General features: G+C 41.3%; 1 protein-coding gene across 1 annotated transcript in view; it reads left to right on the top strand.

Annotated features, from left to right (window-relative positions):
- Positions 1–27,009, top strand: part of ITGA9 (integrin subunit alpha 9) — a 214,485-nt gene that overhangs the window by 174,574 nt on the left and 12,902 nt on the right. The window contains exons 23-26 of the mRNA XM_059818609.1: positions 13,107–13,232; positions 13,830–13,949; positions 15,650–15,751; positions 23,366–23,485. Of these exons, the coding sequence (XP_059674592.1) occupies positions 13,107–13,232; positions 13,830–13,949; positions 15,650–15,751; positions 23,366–23,485 (468 nt within the window). The remainder of the gene's footprint in view (positions 1–13,106; positions 13,233–13,829; positions 13,950–15,649; positions 15,752–23,365; positions 23,486–27,009) is intronic.

Genomic DNA, 27,009 nt, shown 5'->3' with positions numbered 1-27,009 from the left:
AACTAGAAAAAAATCCAAGTGAACTTCCTTCCCATCAGAAATTTTAAACCAAAGGAAATGCTAGAAAACTTACAAGTAATTTTAACTAAGGAATTCCACCACTGATGTTGATTTTACATAGTAGATACTCAAATTCTGCAGTGGTAAATGATATTTGGGAAGCAGATAAGACAAATTAGTACTTGTTTGGTTTTATGTACTTTTGTATTTGCTTTCTTGCAGAGGTTTCAAGCCAGCTTAAAAACATTATAAATGAAATACCTCAGCTTGTTGGTAAAAGTGTTGTGATAGGAACAGTATAGGTGATGACACAGAAGAGCTTCACCCAAACAAAATACAGTAGAGTTAGTGTTAACTGAAATGTATATACTCCACTCTTCAAGCCATTGATTATCTATTCTTCCACAAAGGAAAACAGTGCTCATTATACTTGTGTGTGTTTTGGTTTTGAACTGAAAGATTAGTAATTTCCTTTGGGTATCCAGCTAATTTGGAGGGCAAGGGAAGCGCTAGTTGTTTTGCCAGCCAAGGAGCTGCTTTCCAGGGCATCCAAAAAGATTTTCACAATGGGAGTTCCTACCAAATTAACCGGGGTATTTCCTGAAGCTGTTGATAAATTAGCAATGTGTCCGGGATTACTCTGATGCTGGCTTTATGAACTGGATTAGGTTGTTGCCTTCCTATTTATTTTAGTTCCAGCGAAGGTAAACACAATTATGAGGAACGAGGGACTAAGTTGGAAACCGAGTTTGTCTATTTGAACTGGAAGCCAACTGCAGTGCAAGCAGATGACCCTCACCGCTCCTCTGGAGGGACCAAGCTCTGCAAGGCTGCCAAGTTGTTTAGACTCCAGTCAGACAATTGTCACCAGAATCAAAGATGCACGGTGTTAACCCAGAGCAAGTGCTGTGTGTGCTTGTGGGTTTTCGGAAGGAACTATTGCTTCTTCTGTTGCATGCATCGTGCAGGCCAGCAAGCATTGATTTTATTTTTTTTTTTTAAGAGCCTGTTTAGGTGAATCAATACTGAGGATATAAAGAACTGTGTTGTTATCGTTACTGAGATAAGAATCTTGTTGGAAAGTGAGATGCACATGTTGCCAGACAGTCAAAGAGTTTGCAGTCTAGGCAATGAAATAAAGGGGAATTCAGAGGAAAGAGGGAGAAGGAAAGAAATACTGTCCTCAATTTTCTGATGAGAAACTCCCTCCCTGCATGTAACCTTTGATATCTAAGTGTAGTAATTACTGTTTTCGTAATTGCTAGTAATATGATATTTCTAAATTGCTATGTTCTCTTACTCCAGTAATTAATGGAGAGAGAGAGAGAGGCATAGAAATAACTCTGGAGAAGCACTTGCTGGTCTCCGCTGATGATAAAAAAGCCATCTCGTCTCCCTGAGTTTCCCTAGGTGTCTAAGCTTAGACTTTGAGAATTATCTCCAGAGAGCAAAAAATGGGTTAAACCTCAGTCTTGTGAATCCTGCTCCCATTAACCTTGAGTGTGCCAGTTAGCTCACGCCCCTAGTTCCTGGTCCAGCGTTCCCACCACTTTTTGGTTAGGGGGCAAAATAGAAAGTCCTTCTGTTGGAAAGACAAACAGAAGTCCTCCAGTTGTCCTATTTTGCTTGGCATATTCACTTCACACTTCTCCTTTCTTCTGTCTGAGTGGGTAAGACCTGGATTGTGCCTTTATGAAAGCTGGGTATCAGTAAGATTTAAAAAAGAAAGAAAAGCTGAACTGGAAATGAATTAACAGCATGGAGGAGTTGAAGAGAATTCCTTTTCCAAGTTGCCTTTTAGGTTAATGGCTGCCTGAGCATGGGACTGTAGAAAAGCTTGTCATGTTCAATAAGGAAAACTGTTGAAATAAACATTATTCTCTTCCTGTGAGCGTTGAAACAGAAAAAGTGAAATGGAGTCAGTCCCAGAGCCACAAGTCTTTCCTGGCTGATGACAGGTTACATTTTTAAGGCCAGTTTTGTGTAGCATTCATGTCATTTTTCTTCCTGGCATTTGCACAGTAATGTCTTTAAGGAGCAGGAAGACACTAAGGGGAAGAGTTAAAGCTTGCTGTCTTGTTCTATGAAAGGTCCCAGGCTGCTTGAGGTTTTCCTTCACTTATATAACGAAAAAGCAATCTTTGCGATTCTAAAACCTTAAATGTAATTTCTGCTTATTATCTGTAGGTTGCTATCCTCCAGCATAAGAATAAGATGCTTTGGCAACTGCACTGCTGATGTTGAAAACCATAAGCAGAGGAGGGCTGTAAAAGCTCTCTAAAGTGCTGGTGGTGCACGAGTGCTCCTTGAAGCATATGTTGAGATTGTCAGGCTCACTATTGCATGCTCTGCATACAGAGGCAAACCTGTATGTTGTTATCGTTATGTAGAAAATTCCTTGTTTGTTGGCAGCCAGTTTAAAATTGTTTAGTTTCTGTCTTTTGAAGTTTCAGGTCTTGGCTCTGAAAACATACATACACAGTCCCAGCATGTGAAAATATAAATATTTGCTGATAGTACTTGAGTAGGAAAAATTTTTTCCAGCAGTAATTTACGCTGCTGCTGTTTGCCACCGTTGATACAAGGTTTGTATAGAAAGAGTTTGGACTTGCAGCAAGATTTGTTTTAGCCCTTTGTATTAGTCACCCCCCTGTAGTCTCTTTATTTCAGTGATTGTTACACACACGTTCACATATGCATATTTTGGCACCATATTTAAAGGCATAGCTAGATTGCTGGAGGAAATTATTCGTTCCAGGGAGTGTATTGTACAAAAACTTGCTGACCTTCCTGCCTCCTTTGCTTTAATTGCTTCTTTAAATGACTGTTCCAAAATATTTTGCATAGGCAGTTGGAGGTGTTCCCCCCACCCCCGGTCTAGAGCATCTCTGTGATAGCGATGGAATCTGGCTTTGCCTGGGAGCCCTGTCACTTGCAGAAGAAACTCGTGCATCCACCCTGTCCCAGGATGGCTGTGAGGGGAGGCAGGAGCATACGCCGTGGTCCAGCATGGCACAGTCACCTCTAGGCATGGGAAACAGGACCCCAAAACAGCTCAGAAAGAGCTCTCATAAACGGCTTCCTGAGGTCAGCATGATAAACTGAAGCTCTTTCAGTGAAGAGGAACTTAGCTCTCATTTAAGATTTAATTGTTATACAGGAAAGGGTGCCTGGCCATAAAATGAAGTTCTTTCCTGAGTTAGGAAATCCAAAGTGGAAAAAAAATCATGACATTTTTGCTTTACAGGACCCATCTGAATCACTGTACAAAAGCCGTGCCTTGGTTAGACTTCACTGCATTTGCAGTGCTTGAAAATGATCTTTTCATGCATTGCTGGACACTGCCTTCAGTATACAGCAAGACTACTTCACATGGCAGAAGGTTTTCTGTGACTTCCTAATTTGGATTTTTAGGTGAAACCAGATTTGGACGAATTTTGTGACATTTTCTATTTGTTTTGCCCAGATCTTCTAGCAATGAGAGTGCCATAGTATTTGCATCAGCAGTGATTTTTTTTTTTTTTTTTTGCAGATTCTAGGTAAAGAGAATGTTCATGGAAAGCACATTTTGAATGGCCAAAGATAAGTCTCTCTTTCAAGAAAGACTGGTACTATAAAGACCAGGGCCATCAAAACATGGACAAAAATGTACTGTGATCTACGTATTAAATCACACCACGGCAAGCAACACTTGATGTGTTCACTTGTGGCCTGCTCACAATTAGCTTCTAAATTAAAGAAGTGAAATTTGTTAAATTACTTAGTTATTGAAATTTTCCAACACTCTCTCCCCCCAAAACTCATGACCTGTCAATATAATGTGGCAGTCTGATTAATATTTTGTGTCAACTCAAATTGTTGCTACTTTGTGAACTGTCCATAGTTCCTATTTTCTTGTCTGAATATATGAAATTCCAATTTTGAAAAAGGCAGCTGATTTGCCTTTTTATAAAAGTGAATTTCAGATAAAGAAGTCTTACGAAGTGAATTGGATATATACATTAGCTCTTAATCAGATTCATGAAGGAAGCAGGAGGGTTGGGAGATACCACAGTAATCAGGAGTTTTGCTGAGGTATGGAAAAAAACTTAATTAGACTTTTTGTAAGCTTCCCAGGCAGAGAATTCCCTGGTTAAGGAACTACTAAGTGAGAAAAGGAGAGAGTCTACAAAATTTTGTTTTATTTTAATTTTTTGATTTAATTTTTGTTTTAATTTTTTTCTTTTATGAATTACATCCTTTCACCATTTTCCCATTGGTGAAGCTGTTCCTGCCAAAAAACAATGAAGGAGGAAATTCAGGAAAGAGCTGACTGATTAATTCTTTTAACATACACGCTTCTTTTAAATGCTGATTCATAAACTAGCCTTTTTATTTTATAAATAAAATACAAGATTTGTGGTTTAAATGTAAACTTAGAAGCTAAGAAAGGAAGAGTTAAAAACAATAGTATCTGTGTGTATAAACTCAATCTCCCATTTGATGGAGAAAGGGTTTACCCCCCTGTGCATGTATCAGCGTGGAAATAAACGTCTTTTGTTGGATTTCTCTCCTGACTTTGAAAGTCCATAATTCCAGTCTAGTGCAAGGTACTGGATACTATCAAAAGTATCAGTAAACCATTCCCCGGGGGAATGAGAACTCTGAGGATGTCCTGGAAACAAGGGACATCTTCTGCTTAACTTAAAATAGCCTCCCACCCCCCAGGAGGGTTTTTTGATGAGGATGACTAATTTAATCTTCAAGTGTCTACAACAGATCAGCAAAATCCTCCTCTTGGAGGTCATACCTTCTCTCCACTGCCCCTAAAGAGAGCTTAGATCTTAGAGCTGATCTTAGATACCTTTCCGATACATTCAAATATCTGCTTTAGTGAAACATCCCACCTGAGTTGTTTGAGCCCTGCAGGGAGTGTATTTATCTGCACAGTCATCAACTTTTCATCCTAACATCAGCACAGCCTATGAGGGAAGTCCAACAGTTGGGTAAAGAAAAACCTTGGGCTTATTTGTGTTTTATGCATCGTAGGAAAGTCTGTAGAAGGGGATGTGCTGGAGACAGGTAGAACCTAGCTGAAGGAGCACTGAACTCCAAGTGATCTCAAGGGTTTTTTTAAATAGAGACGTACCTTGAGATCTATTTGCCACCTCACGTGTTAAGCATTTCACAGCTCATCATAGAGAGAGGAAATGAACCTGTCAGTGACTCTTTTGGATTTCAGCTGTTAAAGGCTGATGTGTAAGGAGCACGTGAATGTCAGAGGTAGGCTGGTTTCCATGTAAGGTGGTGTTCATTCATTCTTAGGCCTGAACCTTCTGTGGACCTCGCAGTTAAATCACATGAGGGGTCAGTCTTTCTTCTCAGTGTGTACACGTGGCGGTGCCCTCTGGTTAGGAAAGAAGCTGCTGTCTTGTAAGTCAGGCACTTTAAATCAGAAGATCTTTGCTTTTCTTACTAAACTGGGTAGGCACGCTAGTTCTTGAGAATAGTACATCTGGGGATTGCTGCTAAGTACATGCGAAGTGGTTGCAGGGCCAAGACCAGGCAAATGTTGCAGGATTATGCTAATCAAACCCTGTTAACAGGTTATTTAATTAAGGTGCAGGGTTAAGTGCATCAGAAAAACATCTCCAGGCATTACAGTCAGGTTAGCACATTATTTGTGCCAAACGTGCATCTGGTGTTTTCCTTTCAGCTGGTAGAGCAGGAGTCAGAGCTACGGTGGAATAGTCCTCTATCCTGATTTAATGCTTTAGCATCTCCACTTTGCTGTTTAAATCTTGTCTCTCATGGCCATGTAAGTTTACCTGTTGGATCTGTGGAGTACTGCTTTTGCTTAATTGCATTGCTATTTTTAGTCAAAATCTTTCAAGGGTTGTGTAAAATGGGTTAATTTAAAAAATTCTTTTCTGTTGTTTCAGTGGCTCTTAAATTTATTGCCAGAATCAACAAAACGGCTCTGATTCAAACATGTTTCATTATCTGTGAATATTAAACATTTTTGGCATATGGAGCAAGTACTCAGATAACATATTTACATAACTTATTTGTCTACTGTTGAAAGTCTGACCTTGTCTGGAATTTCTTGTGAGTACTCTTTTTTTCTCAGTGTGTGACATGTTAGATTAACCATGCATATCAATTCATCTCTGTTCACCTACTATAGGGTGAATCAGTGTCTTTGAATTAGGACACACATATGAATTTTTCCCCTAATACTAGGGTGAGTATGCTATGGTTAGCAACAAATATAAACAAAAATGGATCTGTTATTTATTATCCAATTTGCAAACTTGAACCACTGATTAGACATGCATACATAAATAAAACAGTAAAAAACCTAATAAGAAATACGTAAAAACTATCTGGCAGCAATTTCAGGAAGGCTATGGCCAAACTGTCCTTTGGAGCCAGCATACCCCAGGGCTGATGAGAAAGGCATCCATTTCGGAGTTGAACAATGTTAACAATTTTGTGAAACAACTGACCTGTGTTCAGACCTTGAGCGTGTTTTCTGCAGCTAAAATTCCTGTTCCAAATATCTTGTGTCTCATGACGTTTTCCCTGAACTTGCCCCTGTGCTTTTTCTGTGTTCGGACCTGGGTTTGGTTCCACCACATGCACTCACGGCTGGATTCCACCTTCACTCTTGCTTTGTCTCACCTTAATGCTGCTGGCTTCCAGGTTCTCACTAATAACTGGTGATGATTTAGTTCAAGAGGGGAATCAGGCTTACTGGAAGAGCCTGGAAACTTTAAGTTTTAATACCATAATGAATTCCTTTGCATTAGTGGGAGTCTAGTGTTGTCTATACGGAATGAGCTGAAGATACACATTTGCTCGCCTGTTTATCTTGTAAAATGACAATCATTAAATGTGGGATTAGCACTCAGCTTCTTATATGCAGCAAGGCAGCAGGGAGATTGTACCTAATGCTTGGTTGGAAGCAACAGCTAGTTTCCTCACGTTTTTCAGTCTGATTCTTCTGAGAGACTCCTATCACGTGCAGATACTTAACCCCATGCCAACTGCCAATTTCCACTTCCCTGTGCTTGGTCCTCAGCTGACCTTTCCAGCCCCCTGTTTGGAAATTGTATTTCATTTCCCTCTCCCAGGTTGACACCTTGTGCAGGATATGAGGCTCTGAAAAAAAGGGAAGATCTCACCTTTGATGCATGTGAAATGGGTTGAGGTTAAGTCTAGAAGGGGCCACCGGCTTTCAGTTCACCTGTGAAGTTTATGTTACAGGCAGTATGGCCTGAACGCTTAAAATGTTTGCCGACAAACCCCAACAATTTCTTAAAGGCCCCAAAGGCTTGCTAGAAATTGTCATGTTCTGAGAGTAGCTACAGATGAGCAGAAATGATGTTACGAGTACACTGAAGGTGGGGGACAGAGCTTACAGTAGAAGGGGACTGTGCTGAGGCAGCAGGCGTATTATTTCTCCTAGAAACTCCAAACCCCCTAAACCCATGGCTGACCTGGATTAGAAATGTGAGAAGTGTTTCACTGGCAGCCCCGGGTTATCCTCTGTGTTCCCAGGGGAACGTAGGGTGAGTGTACCCCTTGCACTGGTACCACCTCGTTGCGGTGCCAAGCTCAGCCCGAGTATCCTCATAAATCCCTACACGTGCAGGGAAAGTCAGAGGGGATGATCCCTGTGTACGTAATAAATCCAACATGCTTTATGGGTTTGCCCCTGCTCTGTAAGACTTTTCAAATATTCAGAGTCCACTAAACTTGTCCTGTGGGAATTTCTTCCTTGTTGCAGATACAGCATTTTTAAAGCATGAAGTAATGCGCGTGCTTTCTCCAGTGGTTACGTCTTGTCTCTGAGAAGCTTAGTGGTTTGTGCTGACGACAAAAAGTTGGCAGAGTAACCCATTGTATAGGCTGTCCTATTTAAACGTTGTCTCTCAAGCATGTTTATGGGCTCTTTAAGGGGAGAACAACTTCCAGCAAGTTAACAAAGCCAGAGACTTAATTTGTCTCTGAACGTGTGGCCATTTATGGGTAGGGTAGGCAGCATAAGGGTTATTCTGCTTTTCTGCATGATGATAGATCAGTAATACTATTAGCCTTTGCAGACTTATGGTGACCTTTAGAGGCCTGTTGCGTAAGGTGCCATTTACAGTCTGTGTAGTACAAATGTTCTGGCTTGTAGCTCATTGTGTTTATGCATGTTGCATGTATATGCACGCGTGTTGAATACAATAGGAGAATACACATATATATATTCATGAGAGAGTAGTGATTTTCAGTCCCTTAGGTTTTGGATGTCCAGCTAAAACTCTTTAAAAGATGGAGATTTTTCAGTGTCCCATGTCCACCTTCTGGAAGCAGACCTGTTAGGTGTCTAAGTGAGGCACCCAGCAATAACGTCTCACTATTGAAAATTGCAGATGGCTATTCTGGCATCCAGCGATGTTCAAGAATGCAGGAGAGATCTGCATGCAGGCTGTGCTGGCTTTAATCACTCTGGTATTCCACAGTGGGAATATCAGAGTGATTTTTTTTTTTTTTTTTGACCTTTCTTTACCTTGAGGCTGAGCAGTTTGACAAACTTGCCTTTGAACTTGGGTTAAAAACTAGAAAAAAAAAATACACATGATGCATTGATGTTAGGTGTTTTGCAGTCTATGACAAGATGTTCCTGGGGAATGGGAACATCCCTACACACAGACAGCCTGGTAAAAAGAAACCGTTGTCAGTAAAAACTTGTGTGGGAAAATTTTACTTTTGTTCTTGGTGTTGGTTTGCCTCATGTGAAAGTTGAAGACATTATTCAAGATGGTCAAACTATACTTCATTCTAATTAGAACAATGACAAATCATAATAAATATATCAAATTATAAATTCTTTGTGGAAAAATGTTTCAAAAATATTTGGGTTTCCATCAAAAAAACACCCCCTTATGAATTTTTCAGTTTAGAATTGAAAATCTGAAAGTGTAATTTCTTTGCAAAAATATGATTGTTTTTTTTTTAATTAGTTGAGGGCTAGGATCAGTAGTTGGTAATATTTAGTTCTGTGTTACAAAAATTTGATGCTGAAAAAACTCATTATATATGTGCCATTCTCGACTATATGTGAGAGCATAGACTATTGTCTATAAAGAAGAAGAAAAAGTAGAAAATCATTTAAGACCTTTGAAATTATACCATTTTTTCTGCAATGTAAAACTGTTCAATGAAATCTGCTAGGTCAGATTAAAAAAAAAAATCTATCACTTCTAGTTACAGAGGAATTTTATATGGTCAAGACTGATCGTAGCTATTTTGTTCCAGAAGGGTTTGCTTACGTAGAAACGTAACCATTCTAGTACATAACAAACAACATGAATTCCAGGAGTTCTGCTTATAGGAGTTAATGTACTATCCACCCTCATGTGTGAAAAATTGAAAACTTGTTCTTAGCAAGCATGCATAACGTATATTTTGTGCACCTTCGAAGTCATCACCCTTTGCAGAAGTTCTGCTGGGCTGAAGACCAAAGTGTGCCTTAGAGCACTTCTTTACTAGTATCTTAGTTCAGTCCTGAAGTGAGCTTTTAAAGCGAAATCCCCAGCCCTCCCCACGCAGGGAGCTGTGGTTCGCATCACAGGGTGCACAGGCTGGATTCCTTTTGGGCAAAAGAAACAGAAAGGAGCGCTCGAAGAGTGCACTTCACACTCGTGGCTGCAGCACGTGCAGGCCACAGGCCCAGACTCGGAGCGAGTTAGAGAAGTAGGTAATGCAGACATCAGTGCTGAGGGTGCCGTGCAGTTACCCTGGTTCACCTTTTTCTTTGGCCTACATTTTGTGCTAAGGTAGACTTTGTCTACTTCTGTCTGGGTACAGATTTTAGGTATGCTTCCAGTACAGGAGATAGATATAACGGTATTGCCAGTGCCCCAGACCACACATGATTCTATGCAGGACTTAAAATGGGTAGGTACCTTCTGGAAAACAAAATGAAACAACCTTCAGCAGAGACAGGTCTGACACAGCTCCTTGGAAGTCCCTCCTTGGGAGGCTGCAGGGCTGCTCCTGCTTGGTACCTCACTCGGGATGGGGTTTTTATTCCCCAAGCTGCAGTCTTAATGTAGGATCTAAGAGTGCCTCCCTTCTGTCCCTGTTCCCCCTGCCCCAGTTTTGTTGTTGTTTGTGTTAGGAGTTGGATGTTGATTTTTTTTTTTCTGTGGTTTCTGTATAGTCCTTGTACTGAGTGCAAAGGCAACGCACATCTCTTTCCACATCCTCTGCATTGCTCTGAAAACCCCCTTCTGCTATTTCTGTGAGATGTTAGATCCCAGGTCCTGGGAAGATCACTTTGGGGGTAGTCCTCTTCTGCTTATAGGCTGCTGAGACCACATGGAGATTTCCGAAAAGCTCTAGTATGTCACGTACTCTAAACTCCAAGACTTTGTCAAAGAGCCTGGCTACCTACTCCAATTCAAAGACTTGCACAGTTCTTGCATCTGTAAATTGTAAGTGTTTGCTCATGCAAAGCCCTTAGACTTTGCCAGAAATTTTCTTCTCCATGTACCAGATTATGAGGTCGGTCACAAAGAGAAAAGCAGGTTCCTGGGGTTTGAACAAGGAGAGGCTCACACGGGAGGCCAAATCCTGATTTGTACTTCAGAGATGCAGTTCAGTCTCAGCATAACGCAGGAACTTTGTGCTACGATTTTTATTTGGCAAGTTGATTTCCTAGAGCTGAATTTTTCATTGAAAACCAAGTTTAATGAAAGTTACCATAGTTTTGTCTGACTGGTTGACTGAACCTTCCCTTTATGCATGTAAAAATTGAGGAAAATAAGAGATGGTGTGAAATATAAGTGTCTGACAGTCACCCTAACAAAACAAACAAACAAAAAAACAATTAAAACCACCCAATTGTGGCCAGTCCTTTGGAAAGGCTGGATTTCCTTCTACCTCAGCATACCTACCACCCGTTTCAAAGTTTTTGTTACTTTTTTCCTACTTCTGGGGCTCTGCTGTTTCTAAGAGTGCTAAAAGAAGCTGAGTGGTTCTCAACTGCCTTGCATCCTTCCCTGCCTACCGGCTGTCAGCATACACTGATTGATCACAGATACACAGATGAATACGACCTAATTTCTGCCTTGTTGAATTCCCCCAAATTCCGCAGGCCAAGTAGTAGTGTCTGCCTTCTTCTAGGAAGCAGTATCTGCCTTTGGCTCCTAAAACAGGCTGTAGATGACCCGCTGGTCTGTTCCAGAGCAGCGCAGGTGACAGGAGGTGCTCGGTCCTTGCACGTGTCCCTCCTAACGTGGGCGCAGACACTGAATTTAATAGCCACCTTGTGTGTGATTGCTGCATAGTTGGCAGAGAGGAAAGGGTATTTCCAAATCCAGACTTACTCCTCTGGACGTGCCTTTCTCTGTTTCAGCTAAAGTGTTTTGAAAAGGACAAGAGGTAGCCAAGCTTCAGTTTAAGAAAAGATAATCATTTAGAGAAGAAAGGACCAGATTTATGTTGCTTCATGCCAGATAATTCCTTTTAGTCTTGTGAGATATTTCTGCTTTGGTTTGTTCTTACACCGTATTTGTACAGGATGTAAAGCAGGACTATTTGGAGAGTACCCCAAAAGCTGGCATAGTGCAGAAGCTCATACAGTCCTTTCTGTATCTCTTGCATGAATCTAATGACATCTGTCCAAGTGTCTGGTAATTCAAACTTTCAGGAAGAAAGAGCAAGTACTGAATAGACCTTGACTCTTTGCTGTTCTTGTTTTAACATAAACCTTCTGGTTGATCTGGATCTAATTCCCATGTGAAAGTTCAAAGAAAATAAATGTCAGTGTGCTTTGTGAATCTCTTACCTACAATAAATAATGAAAACGCATCGCAGGTGATCTGGACAAATGGAGAACATCGTAGTCTTAATTTTCAGTTGATCCCAAGGAGACTGTAAACTGTGCCTGTATCTGTTGGGAACGTAAGGACAGATTATGTAAAGACAGGTTATGAATACATACTTCAAAGAACAGATTATGACGAGCTTGTGGGCCAGTGAAGCAGAAAAGGTATATCTTACCAAGAGACATAGACATCACTTGTCTGGAAAATAGCATTTAAGATCGAGATAGACCTTGGGTTTTGTTGCTTTTTTGGCAATACTTTGGCTAACTCAGCTGTAATCTGTTTCATGCAGAATTGGACTCAGAGCATGCAGTAATTTCATATCTATAACAACTTTTTTTTCCTCCCTCTTTCAAGGATTTGTGATTTGAATAAGGTACAAGTTTTCATCCTCTGAGCAGAGGATGTGGGGAGGTCAACAGCAGGATGTACAAGAACATTGCTTCGTAGTTTATGGGAAAATCTCCCTCTCTCTCACTCTTACAGGTTTTAAGCATGGCAGCAGGAGGAATTTGCTGATACTTTGTTGTCATAGTTTGTATTAAATTGCAATAGATTTTCTTCAGTGAATATTCATAAGCTGCAAAAAGTGAGAAGGGTTTTCTAGTGCAAGGTTATCTTGTCTGAAGATCATTTTATCGAAGCTTGGTATGTTTAACTTGCTTCAAGCATCTACTTTTCTGGAAAGCGAATAAGCTAATGATACAAAAAGGTTTGTTTTGAACTCTTTGTGCTGAAGGTAAAAGAACAGATTTAGTGTCCAGGCTTATGCATTTACACAAAGATTTCATTTATATCATTAGTTCTCATATGAACTGTGAAACAGCCAAGTTGGCCAAAGCACCGGATAATACAGTTACAAAAAAGGTAATACATAGGGTAACACAACTGACTTAAAATGCTATGTGGTGATTTATGTCTTGCTGAGATTTTTCTCCTCTGTCTCCATCTCCAGACATGTAGAACACAGGCACCTACATGTGAGCTAGGTTAGATATGTTCGAATCCTATCCAGTCAAGAGAGACAAGCATTTCTAGAGCATGGTTTGTCTGGCTTACTTTAGGTATCTTCTTTAGGATTATTTGTCTCCCAAAGTACTTATTTCTCTCTTTTTGACTATTAATGGGAAACCAGACATCCAGCTCAGATGTAGGTGCATTTTTATGGACAGGCTAATCCCACCTTCTTGTGTCATTTGTTTGAATTCAGAATAATGATTGTGATTATAATTGTGCTTGCAGGTTGGTCAGGACAAAGGAAGCTGTTCTTTTCACAGAAACCCCAGCCCATGCATTGTTCCTCAAGAGAACGAAAATATTTTCCACACGATATTTGCTTTTTTCACAAAGTCTGGCAGAAAAGTATTGGTGAGAAAGTCCGCCTATGACAAACTTGAACGTACGGTGTATCTTACAACAGACTTGCGTGGCTCAGCATGAAGAGCTCAAGCAGATAGTTCATTATAAAGCAACTGTTTGGTGCATGTAGACTAATACTGATGTTGTGCTGTGGGGATATTTAGTGATTTTAATTATCTGATTTTTAAATGGCTATAGGAAGTTTCAGGACGTGCAGTGGGGAAGGAGTTACCTGACACGGCAGCGCACACTCAGTGACCAGAGCCCTCGGTTCTGTATTTTGTCGAAGGCTCACGGGGCAGCGGGGCCCTGCACCATGCTCGGTGCCCACCCTGTGCAGAGGGCTGATGTGCAGCGCTGGCCCAGCCCCAGGCGCTCGCGTGTCTCAGCAGCTCTGCAGAGGGCTGAATTTCACCTGCCTTGCTTTCTTGCAGGTCTCTGTATCTAGCTGTCCTTAGGTCTTGAAAGTTGTTGCTATTTCAATGCAGGAGTGCTGTATTTAGCAGTTTACTATGTAACTTAGTCAGCTGGCATGTTTGCTGTCACACAGTTTGTCACTGAACATTTTCCTCCTTTGCCTAACAGCTTTTTCCGTATTTCCTGTAGGACTGTGAAAGACCAGGCAGGTCCTGCTTAATTGTACGCTGCAACTTAAGCTCGCTAGCAAAAGCAGAGTCCTGTGATATAAGTGTCTACACGCTGCTGAATACTGAGATTCTGAAGAAGGTATGCATTTCCTTTGTAGTTTGTCTTAAATACCAATTTAAGTGTGCTTACGTGCATCAATGGACTCAAGAGTTGCATTCCTCCTTCTCTTTACTAGTGTGTTATAAAAAATTACGGTGTCAAAGAAAACAGATCTATTTATCAACAGCGTGTATGGAGGTGTTAATCCTAGTTTTTACCCATTACCCATTAAGGCAGAAATAAAGTTCAGAAATTTATACATTAAGAAACAACAAATGAGGCCCCTAATTGTATGCATGGTGTTAAGGCTAGAGACTTCCGAAAGTTGAATTGATTTCCAAAAGTTTTCTTTCTGAAAAATGAAAAGTAGAGTAAGTGCATGTAAACTGTGACTCACTATCTATCATGCCCTCCATGTAAACAGAGATGCGGCAGTTCTTTGTAATTTTTTACTTCAGATGATTATTATTCAAAGAAGATACATCATGACCATATTAATGCTGAGCTTGACATTTGTGACAAGAAACAAATGGTTGCAAGTTAATTCCCATCTTCTCTGAAGCCACTGAATGAGACAGCAAATCTTTTAGATTTCTAGTGATATACTGCATTTTGCACTGTTTTCCTATACTTAACAAAAACGCTGACTGGGTAATTGTGGCAAGATGCTGTAAGATTATGAGGGTATAAGATAATCAGAGGAGAAAGCTGATGACATCAGTTTACTGAAATAAACCTTCTTTGATAGATTAAAAGCATTGGAGAGAGCCCTTATTAGAAAGCAGTTCCTAAAGCAATTGATAGCTCTGAGCTTTTCTAGCTGAAACCAACCAGTCTGCTCATGTTTGTTCGCCTTTGAAAACAGGAAATACAGGCAAGGCCAGAAGTTTCAGGTGTTTGTTATGTGCTTCTAGAAATGCTGAAATATGTAAGCAAGTAACTGGGCGCACACAAAATGTGCTTCCGGGAAAGTCAGTCCTGGGAATAGCCAGGATTCATCCCATCTGCTGGGTCATTTCCAAGAGGGCCATTAGCAACACTTCTTTAAAAGACATACAGTGCTTACACCTGTCTTTGGGCCAGTAGCACCAATTACATGCCATTTGCTACTTATCACCTACCCTCCCCAAGGTGAACACCATACAAATGACTAACCTATGAGTTAAAATGGCAGCTTAATGGAATGTGCCTGTTAAAATGCACTGTGTAAAATATAGGAGAAATATATATTAATAAGGGGAGGTGTACATTGAGTATTTAAGATATTTGCAGTGCGCAGATTCAAATAATTAAGAAGTTTTCGCCTTGGGATATGCTTGAGTTTATCCCGGTTTTCGTATATCTTTTTTCTGTTCACTTGAAAAACAAATAGGAACTTTTCTTTGATGGTTAATATTGAGCCTGCCTGTGTTGATTGGCAATGCTCTGCCTTTTGCTTTTGCAGTAAATGTGGGAAACATTAACAGGCCAAATACCAGTGATGTGTTTAAAGTCCAACATAACTGGTTTTGTTTTAATCTGAGATAATGTGCTCGGTTTTGTCTGGATAGGGTATATTTTTTCAAAGCAGGCTTTTAACCAGGATAGTACGTCACTCTCAACCCAAGCCCCACTAAGCATTGTCTAGGTGCGTTTATTACACCGGCAAATGGTTGATGGTTTTGTTTGGGGTTTTTCTGGTGCTTTTTTTTTCTTCTCCCCCTCCCTCAAATCACATGCTTCCTCTTTTTACTTCTCAGGACAGTTCATCGGTCATCCAGTTTGTCACAAGGGCGAGGGTGCGGGTGGACCCTGACCTCAGAGTTGTGGAGGTGCCCAATGGGAGCCCAGAAGAAAAACCAGTAAGTAAATAAACCTGAAGAGAAAGGTTTCCTGATCCCAGTGGGCTGGAGATTATTGAGAGCTCTATACAAACTGGAATTTGTGACTGGACTTGGGGGTGGCTAGCCCAGACTTTCTCTGGCTGGACTAGCAGTGCTGTGAACTATGCTCTGTGGTTTGGTCTCTGTGATAACTCTGTGAATGATGTTATGTGGAGCAGGAGAATGTGTGTTGTACTAGCCAAAATTGTAATAACCTTGAGGTATTTGTGCCAAAATTAGGTTTAGCTTCCTGTTCTAGGGTTAACATCTGCTTTAATCTAATTCAGATTTTTCTTGAAAACCTAGCAGAGACTTGAAACCCCAGCAAAGTCTTTTCAGATGTGCCAGTATGAAATATTTAGAAGTGTTAATGATATTTTGGAGCTGTGAAAATGGGCAAGGGGGTCTAATCTTTCAGAGATTCATTTAACTGTTCCGTTGTGCTGAACTGGTGGAATTAATGTATGACTTGGTACTGCATTTTGTGTTGATCTGCGTGAGACTGGAATTAAAGTTCAAGGTGAATTCACTGTATAGTTTTGGCTGTAAGTAAAACTGTACCAGGGCCATGTTTACAACCTACTGGAGATGGAGGAGGTGATGGCTTTGGTTTCCTACTACCAAGCTGCCTAATACTTACACTTGAAAATTGAACAGGTGGCCACACCCAAATTCAGCTTTCTTTTTGCCTGGTGAAATTTTGAAGTTTCATTTCTTATTCCTCTCTCACATGAGGATCAGAGGTAATCTGGACTACTTTCAATTTCTTCTCTTGCTGTGTATTTTTGGAACATGATCTAGATCCCATCTCTCAGTTATCCTTTTATCCCCAATGATTGCCATCACCACCAGCCCATGCAACCATTCTCTCATTGGCTCCATTTCAGAGTACTGTTGAGGTTTGAGTGTGAAAGCATTGAGTTCAACACATTTTGGAAGACATTGACAACGTCCCAAATTAAACCACTCATCTCAGAGATGCTGGATTTAAAGCCCTATGGGCAAAGGAAGAATTGAACCTGCATCTACTTCCTATCTTCAGTCTGAAAGTAGAGACACCACTACAGCAACCACCTTTTCCACCATCATGTCTGCAACCCTAGACTTACCTTTCTATTTTATTAGACCTGTCAGAAAAATAAATTCTTTTATATGACAGGACCCCATTTTTTCCCCTTCTGTTTTATTTTCTTTGTCGGGTTTCTGGACCATTCTAAAGAACATTAAAAAATAGGCTTGGCAGCTGAAATGAAAAACATAGCTAGCCTTCCCTGGGAATGTGCTGTGTAAGTGACCTGCAGCCCTGATTGTTAATACATTGCTTGATCTCTCTTTAGTTCTGCAGTTTGCACAGAGCAAATCTTTCAATTTTAGGGCAAAATTTCATTAATGACTGAAGCAACACCTGACTGTGATACCCATGCCCCAGCTGAAATGTTAGAAGCCAGGATCTCTCTGCCAAATATTTTGGTCTGCAAAGGGTTTTAGAATCTCTCAGAATGATAGGCACATCCCAAAATGTGTGGGATTACTATTATTTAATGTTAAAAATTTAGAAATGCTTTTATCTAGGAATGCAAGCTCTGCTGTATTTCATTGTTATCTAATGCTTGGAGAAAAAAAAGAAAACAAAAAACAAAGAAACCCATTGTCCGTTTCCTGTTCCCGGAAAGCCTTTCATCAAGCCTTGAGTTGCAACTATTATGAAGTGCACTGTCTGTGCTGGGAAGCGATATTAATCTTCAAACAAGAGCTTGCTCCTAGTTCCCGGGAAGCCCTAGCTGTAAAGGAGTATGCTTGACATGTTGTAGCCATGTAACATCAATTTGTAATTTCGAGTCTTTTCTAATGTGAGTGCCGTTTGCTCTCTCCTTTATGCTATTTCCATATGTCTGTTGGCTTTACCATTGCTCTGTGTTTTGCATAGGGTCATGTTCAGGGAAAAATTTAAGACATGTGGTTTGGCTCAAGGTATGCATTTTTCCCCCCCCTCTCTTTTCTTGTGGAATGCAGAAGGGAATAGTACTTGTTGCAAGCCACAGCTATTCAGCTGGAAGGAGAGACAGGAGAGATACTCCTCCCTTCCTTTTTAAAGCCCATCCTGTGTTCTTTTCATTGACCATGGACTGCTGTACCGTATCCGTTTGGATAGCAGCAAATTCTGAACAGTTGTCTGTGGACTTCCTTTGAGTCTGTTTATGAAAGTGTTCCCTAACAATGAAAAACATTTTCTTAGACACTTTATCATGGTAAATTTGAAGAGGCCTTTTTGCTTTCTACAGCTAAATGTAGTCTTCTCAGCCCATTTAAACAGTTCTTTAGAACCAGGTGCCCTTACTTCACCGGGCACTTTTACCATGTAGTATAGAATAGCAGAGTGCAAACTATCTGCAAAGAAGACAAAAGGAAAAGGAAGACTGATACTTGTAATGCTAGTGTAAGAAGTACCAGTGGTGGCAGGACCACCCATATAAATATCAGCTTTGTCAGAAACTCTAGTAGATGATTTGTGAGGGAGATGCAAAAGCTTATGTAAATATCTGTAAGTTGGGAAGGAGGCTGTCTTTGAAATGAACCCATTTTTTAAAAAGATGCATTTATGCAATATTCAGAAATAATTTCTCTGGATTTGGATATGGTTTTGTGTGATTTGGAATGATACATTTTCTGTCTCGGGTTACAATAGGCTGTTTGAACTTTTATATTGGACAAATCACATGAAGAAGGTGAGCAGAGTTTGGATTTGGCTCTGTGATGACAGTTATATTAACATGAGTATATATTGGCTGAAACCGATGGTGTGGTATTTTCAGGAGGCATACTTTCTTTTCTTGAGCATATGGGTTTCCATGAAGGTTTGGCTCCCTTCTTCTCTGCATGTGAGGCAAAACCAACAATAAGCTCCATGAGACTGCGGTGATCAAATACCAGATCCAAGGATTCGCATCCTGTGCTCACTGCTCATGTGCAGGAGGAGGAGTGCTCTTATGGAGCAAAAGGACTTCTCTCTGTGAGCGCCAGTGTGGAGGGAAGAATAGGCTGGATTTCACTATGTGAAATCGGGGCAAATAACAACAACAAAACAGAAGAAGTTAAAAAAAAAATTAAGTTTATGGTTGTGAAGACCTACGAGGTGTTTTTGAGAGTTCTTTATATGCATATTTATATGCAGAGAGATTTAAATGCATATTCATGCATCTAAGCTCTAGCTGTCTGCCTGTGGTGCAGAGGACTCCTGACGTTGTCCTGTCCTCCATGTCTGTGTTGGAAGGAGCAGCCTGTGGTACTAGACGGTGCTCATGATGTCCCAGCCTTTTTTTAATGCACATGGGAATACCTCTTCCACTGAGCAACCCACCAACCCCCCTCTTGCCTTTTAGAAACACTCAGCATTTTAAGGCGCCTGTTCTCTCCAGCTTACCCTTGAGATGAGCGCAACATCCTAGCCTGGCTGGAGCCAGATATGTGCTTCCTCCAGCAGCTTTGCAGCCCCCTTTCCAGTGGCTTATTTGCTGCCTTATTGTTTCCACCGTGTTTTGTTTTTCATTTTGTTGTTTTACCTTTCCATCTCTTATGTAACAATCCATTTAAGGATTTTTGTTGTCTTCACCATGCTGTTTGGCAGGTAGAAACACACACTTGGGTAAAGGAACAGAACAATACGCAGTAGCAATAAAATACAGTTAATTTCCCAGGGATGGGGACAAGCAGGTAGCAAGGATACCTCAGGTTTGTATTTTTCAAGAACTTCCAAGGTTTTTCTTAGTATATGGAAATAAATAAATATATTAAAATGGATGCGTATGTGTACAGATGTGTAGGAGAATGGTGTCTTTACTGCAAGTCCCTTCAAGTATAACGACACTTGAATGGACAAGTCAGCCAGCACTGCAGTGCGGTTTGAAACACCAGAAATATTCTGGGTGATAATACAGAAATAAAATAGCATTTTTTGATAAGCCCATGCCTTTCATGGTGCTGTGGTTCATGATACAAGTGCATAAAATTCATTTAGTGCGCATAAGCAAAAAGAAGTGAAAATTTTGCAATTATGTGTTTCTAACCAGATTTTGATGAAGTATGTTTCTTATCTTTCTGAGTCCCAGTGCAGCAGCGTATGCCTATTCTGCAAAGGGCTTCAGCACAGTATGAACTTTAAGTATTTGCAAAATTCCTACTCAGTTAACTTCTAAATTTCTTGCCTACACACTTTACTGAAATAGTGTGTTCTAAAAGTGCTAAAAAAACCAGAAATTCTGATTCTTTTCAATTCGTTTACTAAGACTATCAGAATATAGCAAGTGTTTGGCACGGGTAGAAGATGAACTGGTAGATGACCTTGTCCATGCGGGTTCAACATTTCAGAAATCAGTGGTAGGGTGCAGATCTCCGTTATTTTACAGAAGGGCAGTTACATTGTGTAAAATCTGATTGTCGTGTGAGCTATGTACAGCTAAACGGCGAGCTACGCTGCCTCCCAGGCTTCCTCGCTTTCAATCCCACAAGTACAGCATGAAACACAGAAGATAAATACGAAACTAAAACTCCTCATATATTGTCAAGACAACTGTGTTTTTCATAGCCTTTCCCTGGCGTTTCTTCAGAGTCTGAAAACAAGCGTGTAATCTGTTCCATATTTTATGACCGTTGCATGTGCTTTCTCTGAACCAGACGGCTGCTGCCCCCCACCGCCCTCTCTGGGATGCTTTCTCACCCCACCCTGCCCTTATCTTCTGCATCAGTTGCTCTTACCACTCCTGTCTTCTCTATCGGTTGGGACTGTGGGAAGTGCACTGGGCTGGGGACTGCCTTGGGCTCCCCAACATGTTGGCTGCCCTACAGGGGCTGTGCTGCTGGGGTGGACAGGACAAGGAGTTCAAGGTTCATTCAAGATTGGCTTTCAGAGACTGCACAAAGGCCAGCGGGTCAAGCGGCAGGCGGCGGCCGGCGCACTTCTCTTTAGTAACGTCACCCTCTGCCTCCAACCTCTCCCCGGGGATGACTTGCTTCCCTGGCCTCCCACCACTCACTGTACTGGCTTCTTGCTGACACTCCCGCCGTGTGATGTACTGTCTGCTCAGTCTGGTTTGACTGGGGTTTGGCTTGGGCTTTTTGTTGTTGGTTGCTTCTTCACCAAAACTCATTGCAGTGGCTGCCTATTAATGCAGGCAGATTTTGAGGGCTTGAGAGAGATAAGGACGTTAACATGCACAACATCCCTGCTCCTCTCCAAACCACAGAGCCATGAACAGGGGGTTTTTATGCTTGTATGTTGATTCCAGTCTGCTAGAAGATAAACCATGTAGATAAGAAAACCATGTTGTTGCTCTCTACCCTTATAGCTTGAGCTGTGACTGCAAAAGCTGCAGCCAAGCTATTCTAGCCAGTGTGCTTCAAACCTGAAATGTGGGGCTCTTGCTGTAGACATGATGTATGATTTGATCTCTGCAGCTATTCCTGGCTCTGTCTTTTGGCAGCATGAGGGACATACAGGTCTATTGTGCTGGAAATTGTGTCATGTTAACATTTACTGTCGGAATAGTGGAGAGAAGGCACCACATCATTTTGTATCCAGAGACTGCTTCACTAAAGTTGGCAATACTTAAAATGCTAGGAGTTTTTTTTTCTTTTAAGAGTCAGAAAGGAAACGAACATTAGTGCCTTATCATCTAAGAAATAGTCATCTGACTTGTGTCCACAAGATGGATGCTAACCATAGCCTCTGTGAGAAATGGACTGCCACATCAGATCATCTTTCCAAGCTGGCTCAGAAATATGAGGAAGGCACAAGATTTGTCTTTGATCTCTCTCTCTGGTATTTCCCTTACGCTAGTCTTAGCTATGAGGGAAACTCTGCTGCTTAGGAAATTTTCTCTGTTCAGCAAGATGTCTTTGAAAGTCTGACAAAGGCTTTGTGCTGATGTCTGAAACACTAAAATTATTCTTTTTTTTGGGTGAAGAACTGGTCCATGTTTGAGAGCTATTTTGAGCATTGTGATACTAGTTATGGGAATATGTTTGGATAATGCTATCTATGTATAGCTTCGTTCCTGTCCATTTGTTATGTTTTCATGTCTCATTGTCACCAAATGCCTGATAATATCTCATAAATAGAAAAAAACAGTGTGTGTAAATCAGCTGTGTTCAAATTCCTCCTCCAGAAAAGCTGTGGTCTTAATCAGTATTAGCCTGTGAAACTGAGCCGAAGGATCTTTGAGTACTTCTTTAGGGGAACACCATGACAAAATATAGCCCTACTCACCTGCTTTCTCTCATCTGTGCCTGTAATTTTTGTGGGTGTTTGCTGAGGCTGCGTATGCTTACGGAAACAGAAAAAAAATTGTTAGTGGGATCTTGGGAGGCTGTCCTGTCCCATTTCCCACTCGAAGCAGGGCTGTTGCTCGCACTGGCTCAGGATCCCCATGGCTTTGTCTGAGGCTTGGAAACTGGCAAGGATGGAGAACCCAGAGCCTCTTTGGCCCCTGTTCCAGTACTGCCATCACCTTTTCCTGAATGCCCATCTTCAACATCCGTACGGGTTGTATGGTATCATGTTCCCTTTGCTGTCTCATAAATGACACTGTCTGAACCATGTCATCAGTGAGTGGAGGTATTTCATGGGTCTTCTATGGGCCTCTTAAAGATGAGTGTCTTGGGGTTGCATAATTGTATCTGACTCTAACTCCTGGATTTTCACCCACTTTTAACTACCAGGTTTTTTTTGTTTTGTTTAAAAGATTGATTTAAAAGTTTGTATCTGTGAAAGGGTTTTGACATTTTTAAGCAAAGATGATGAAAGTGGTTTGTGAAGGAGGGAGGAAAACTTACTACTTTGCCTTCCAAAACAAACCAAAACAAAGCCAGACAAAGCGTATGTATTACCTTTAAAAAAAATCCCTGCTGCCTCTCTGCATTTGCTGGATATTAAATTGCAAAATTTAACACAGAAGTAGCCCTCACTGAAGAGAACCGTTCTTGAGTTTTCCACTGAGAAGCTGGTTTTGATTGAAGTACGAGGCTGGAAATTCTTTCACTCAACTCTTTCACACAGTGTGTCTTGTGAAGCACAGCAGGGACGAATCGTATTCAATAGGGATACATGCGAGTTGTCCCACTTCTTGTGAAAAAAAGTTAACAAGCTCAGCATACATGTGTGTTCCATGTGAAGCATTGGGGCATTTAGCAGGGTTGGGAACATGATGAGTTAGATGAACCATGTGAGATGTCATGGCAATCCCTGCCAATCCAAGGGATGGAGTTTTTCATGCAAACCTTTGCGCACCTTTGGTGGCCCAGCACCAGAACAAGCTCCATGTCTGGGGTGGGGCGGGGGGCTGGCAGGGTAAGAGTTATTTCATAGTGGAAGCTGATATCGTTTGGATCCAAAGCACGGCTACTCATATTCCACTTGAAAGCTTTAAATCCCTTGCGAAAAATGGATGGAAAGCCCAAAATTAAGGACACATTCCATATTTGTTTGACAGATGAAATATGATCAGTGAGGCCACCATGCAATGTGTTTAATAAGATAAGTACAAGAGAAAACAATACAACTTCCAATCGTAAAAAGATCTTTTTCTAATTGCTTTGTAGGTGGTCTTTGAGGCTTTGCACAATCTGGAGCCTCGTGGGTATGTTGTCGGATGGATCATTGCCATCAGTTTGCTGGTGGGAATTCTCATCTTCCTGTTGCTGGCTGTGCTCTTATGGAAGGTAAGGTAACAGATGCAACATAAACACCAAGGCTAGTCCCAGGAAAAAAAAGTTTAAATTTATCCTTGCATTTAACATCCATTTGCTTTAGGAACTGAATAATTATCCACTCCGTTACAGAAGCCATTGGCCAGCAAAAATATTTTCATATCCAGGCTTTTGTGAGGGACAGGGAGAGACTCATGATGTAGAGAAGTGGAAAAGAGGATTATTATTTTTTTTTTAGGGCTTGCTTATTAAAAGTTGAAACCTCAGATACCATTTCAGAACAAAGGAGGATCCCTCTTGGAATCCTGCTGTTATCTCACACTTAGATACTTGGTACATCTCCATGGTTTTCTGGTGGCTGAGGCTCACTGATTTCAACAGGGTTTCCTGAAAATCAGGTCAACTTTGCTTGACCAGCTAAAAGATTGGGTGCATGCCTAGCAAAAACCAGTCGGTAGCTACTGTTTTCAAGAGGTAAAGGCCTTGGGGAGAGGAGTATCTAGGAATAAATTATTCAGATCCCTCAAAGAAAGAGTTCCAGATGAGTGAAATGCATTGCCAGAACAAGAAGCACCGGGCCCTGTTAAAAGCCAGCCTTCACACCATCTCTGATAAGATACAATTCTTGTACCCAGGCACTGTTAGATGGTAAAACTGGGCTGATGCTGACACTTAGCAGCAGCCATCTGGTGTGGTAAATATGAAGGGTGAGGAGCTTCAAGTATTTTCATTCCTCAGTTCCCTGTTACCAATCCATAAATTTGAAAGGCCACGGTCAAGGTCAGGGACTGTCTTTGAGAGAAGTAAATCTCAAATGCACACGTGGGAACAAGTCCAGCCTTATTTTGCTTCCCGTGGCGGAGGTCCAGCAGCCTGATTCACACTGTTTAGCAGCATGTGTACTGCAGACTCTGCTCACCGGCTGTGCCAGGACTGGAGGTTGCAGCCCCGATGTGCGGCGAAAGGACATATCGCTGCAGGTCACGAGGCTGTAAAATGGATTTACAAACCTGGGCCAAAAACTGGCCTTGCAATTTTTATTATAGATTATACAGATGTGTGTATAGCTGTGTTATAGATTATACATCTACTTCATAGATTATATAAATTTTATATGGGTTATAGATTTGAAGTATTTTTATAGTCAGTTTTGAAGATTTTTAAGCATATACTGGCCTGGTCAAAATTGACTGTGCTTTCCATTTGGAAAACAATATTCGACCACAGTCTAGAGTATCTCCTAACTTCTGTTTTTCTGGCATGTGGGAAATGCTTTTGCTTTCTGTGGCAGAAAGAGTGAAGGAAAAAAAAAAAAGTCTGTGCAATTAAGATGGCAGAATGACCATGAGAATGGGAAAAATGTGAGATTGGAAGAGGCTCAGGGTTTATGGCCCAGCAACACACAGTTTTGAAAAAGGAGTTACTGCTGCTGATACCTATCTGACTCATTTCATACAGCTCGTTTCCTGAAGCTAAAAAGGCGCTAGATGAGCTGTGCAAGATAAGAGGAATAGCACCTTTCATTATGAGTCTCCATGAGAATCTGACACAAGTTCAATTCTTGGTCTCTGCTAGAATTAATACAGCCCTTTGCTTCCTGGCTTAATCTTGAGACTTGAGCTTTTTTAAATTTTATAGGGATCATTCAAGTACACATGAAGAAGTTGCCATTTTGTTGCATGTAAGCCTTGAGGGAAATTCCAAGTGATGGCGACAAATCATTATAATTAACACCAGGCTTATGTAGCCCTTTCTGCATGCAGATGTTGAAGTGCTGAGGCAAAGCAAGGTGAGATGCCTTGCCCAGAGTCCTGTGGCAGAGTGGCAGTAAGAGCCAGGCTTTGTCAGCTGCACTCCAGTGCTTCATCCAATGAGTTGCATGATTACTAAAGGAACCAATAACTTACGGGTTTGTTTTAGTGAAAAGTGATTAAAAGTGTGTAGCTGCTAGTACCAGTCAGTATTTTCATTTAAGTCTTAGTTTGGAACATAACTATACATAAGTAATACTTTGCACTCACTAGTTGCTATATTTATTAAAGTTACTGGCAGTATTAAAGTTGTCAGAGATAAAACTGACATGGGAAAGTTGCAGTCCTGCAGAGGAATCTTAATTGTCTGATCGTAAATATTTGTTGGACAAAATCAGCCAAGTATATCCTACAGTCATTCCTAAATTTTGTGTGTGAAGAAGTCCAAAAAAGCCTATATTAGAAGTGTCTTAGTCTTTAACTGTGGAATGAAAGAACAGGTTTGAATTAGATGGAGTTTTGGACATGTTAGAATTGCTAGGGAGAACTAGAAATTAGCCAAATTTTAAGACTAGAGTATAAACTAAATTATATTTTCATTAAGAAATTAATTAAAGCTAAGCTGTGGTCCTGGAAGGCAGCTGTTTACACAAAACAGAGCAGGAGCTGGAGCAGACTCAGAAGGGAACTGAGCACTGACCGCAGCGCAGGGTTTGCTGGCACCAACTGTGTCTCAGCCCTGTGTGGAAGGTGCACTCTCACTTGTGTGCACAGCTGTGCCGTGAGTGGTGCAACAGAACAGACAAATCCTCGAACACGCTGGTATTTTGCAGGCGGAATAAGCAGCTCCTTAAAGTTGCAGAAAAATATTAGAATACATGTAAATATTTCACATTACACACTGCTAGAATTAATGGTGGTGGCAGGAGTGAGATCTCGGGGACATTCCAGTTCAAAATCCTGTTTGAATCAGAATAAGGTTACTGTGCATACAATGCGATGAGGGTGGTAATTATTTCATCATTTGTAGATCTAAAATTGCACAGTTTAGGGGGTCCATGTCAATGGAAGTGATGTTAAATGCCTGGTTGTTTCACTTCAAATAAATGCTTATTTATTCACATGCAAGACCACAGTCATGTTTATACACACATAACAAGCTTTTTAGCGTGAGCTTGATCAGTTTTTGACTGGCTTTGCTTCTCTGTTTATTTTAGTATTTCATGTGGACATGGTGCTTCCTCTGGTTTAAGTGCGTACAGATTCGGGGGGGGGTGAGCAGCTTTTCCTTGGCTTCCACGAAATGCTGTGTGTAAGGCAGACTGGCAAGAGTTGCCCCATTTTTGCCTATTTTGTTGGATAGCCCAGTTTTACCCTGACACTTGTGGCCAGCCGTATCTTGTTCATCCACTCCAGATGCCTTTGTGCAAGCATCCATGGGGACGTGCTCCCACTCTTGCCGGTTCCTCTGCAGCGCAGCTCGCTCTCCCTACTCGTGCCTCGCCTGTGGTCTCCCACGTGCAAGAGGAGCAGGAGGGGCTCTCGTGCTGTTGCCCACAGCAATACAGCTTGCTTTTTACTGCGGAGATTGGCCTGCACCTCTTTGGTGGCCTCCAGATGCTTGTGGAGAGTGCAGGAGGCGAGGAGGTCTCTTTGCTTCAGGCCAACTACCCATGTGCTAGACAAGCCTGTGGTTTCACAAGCACTGGCAACAGTTCAGGAGGGAAGGGCGGTCACGGCTGGATTATTTTGGGGAGTGCTATCCCGCACACGCTTCCCTCAGCT

Source organism: Gavia stellata, chromosome 6, assembly GCF_030936135.1.
Source record: "Gavia stellata isolate bGavSte3 chromosome 6, bGavSte3.hap2, whole genome shotgun sequence".
NCBI lineage: Eukaryota > Metazoa > Chordata > Aves > Gaviiformes > Gaviidae > Gavia > Gavia stellata.
Note: the sequence above shows the minus strand (reverse complement) of the source record. Positions and strands in the feature narration are given on the sequence as shown.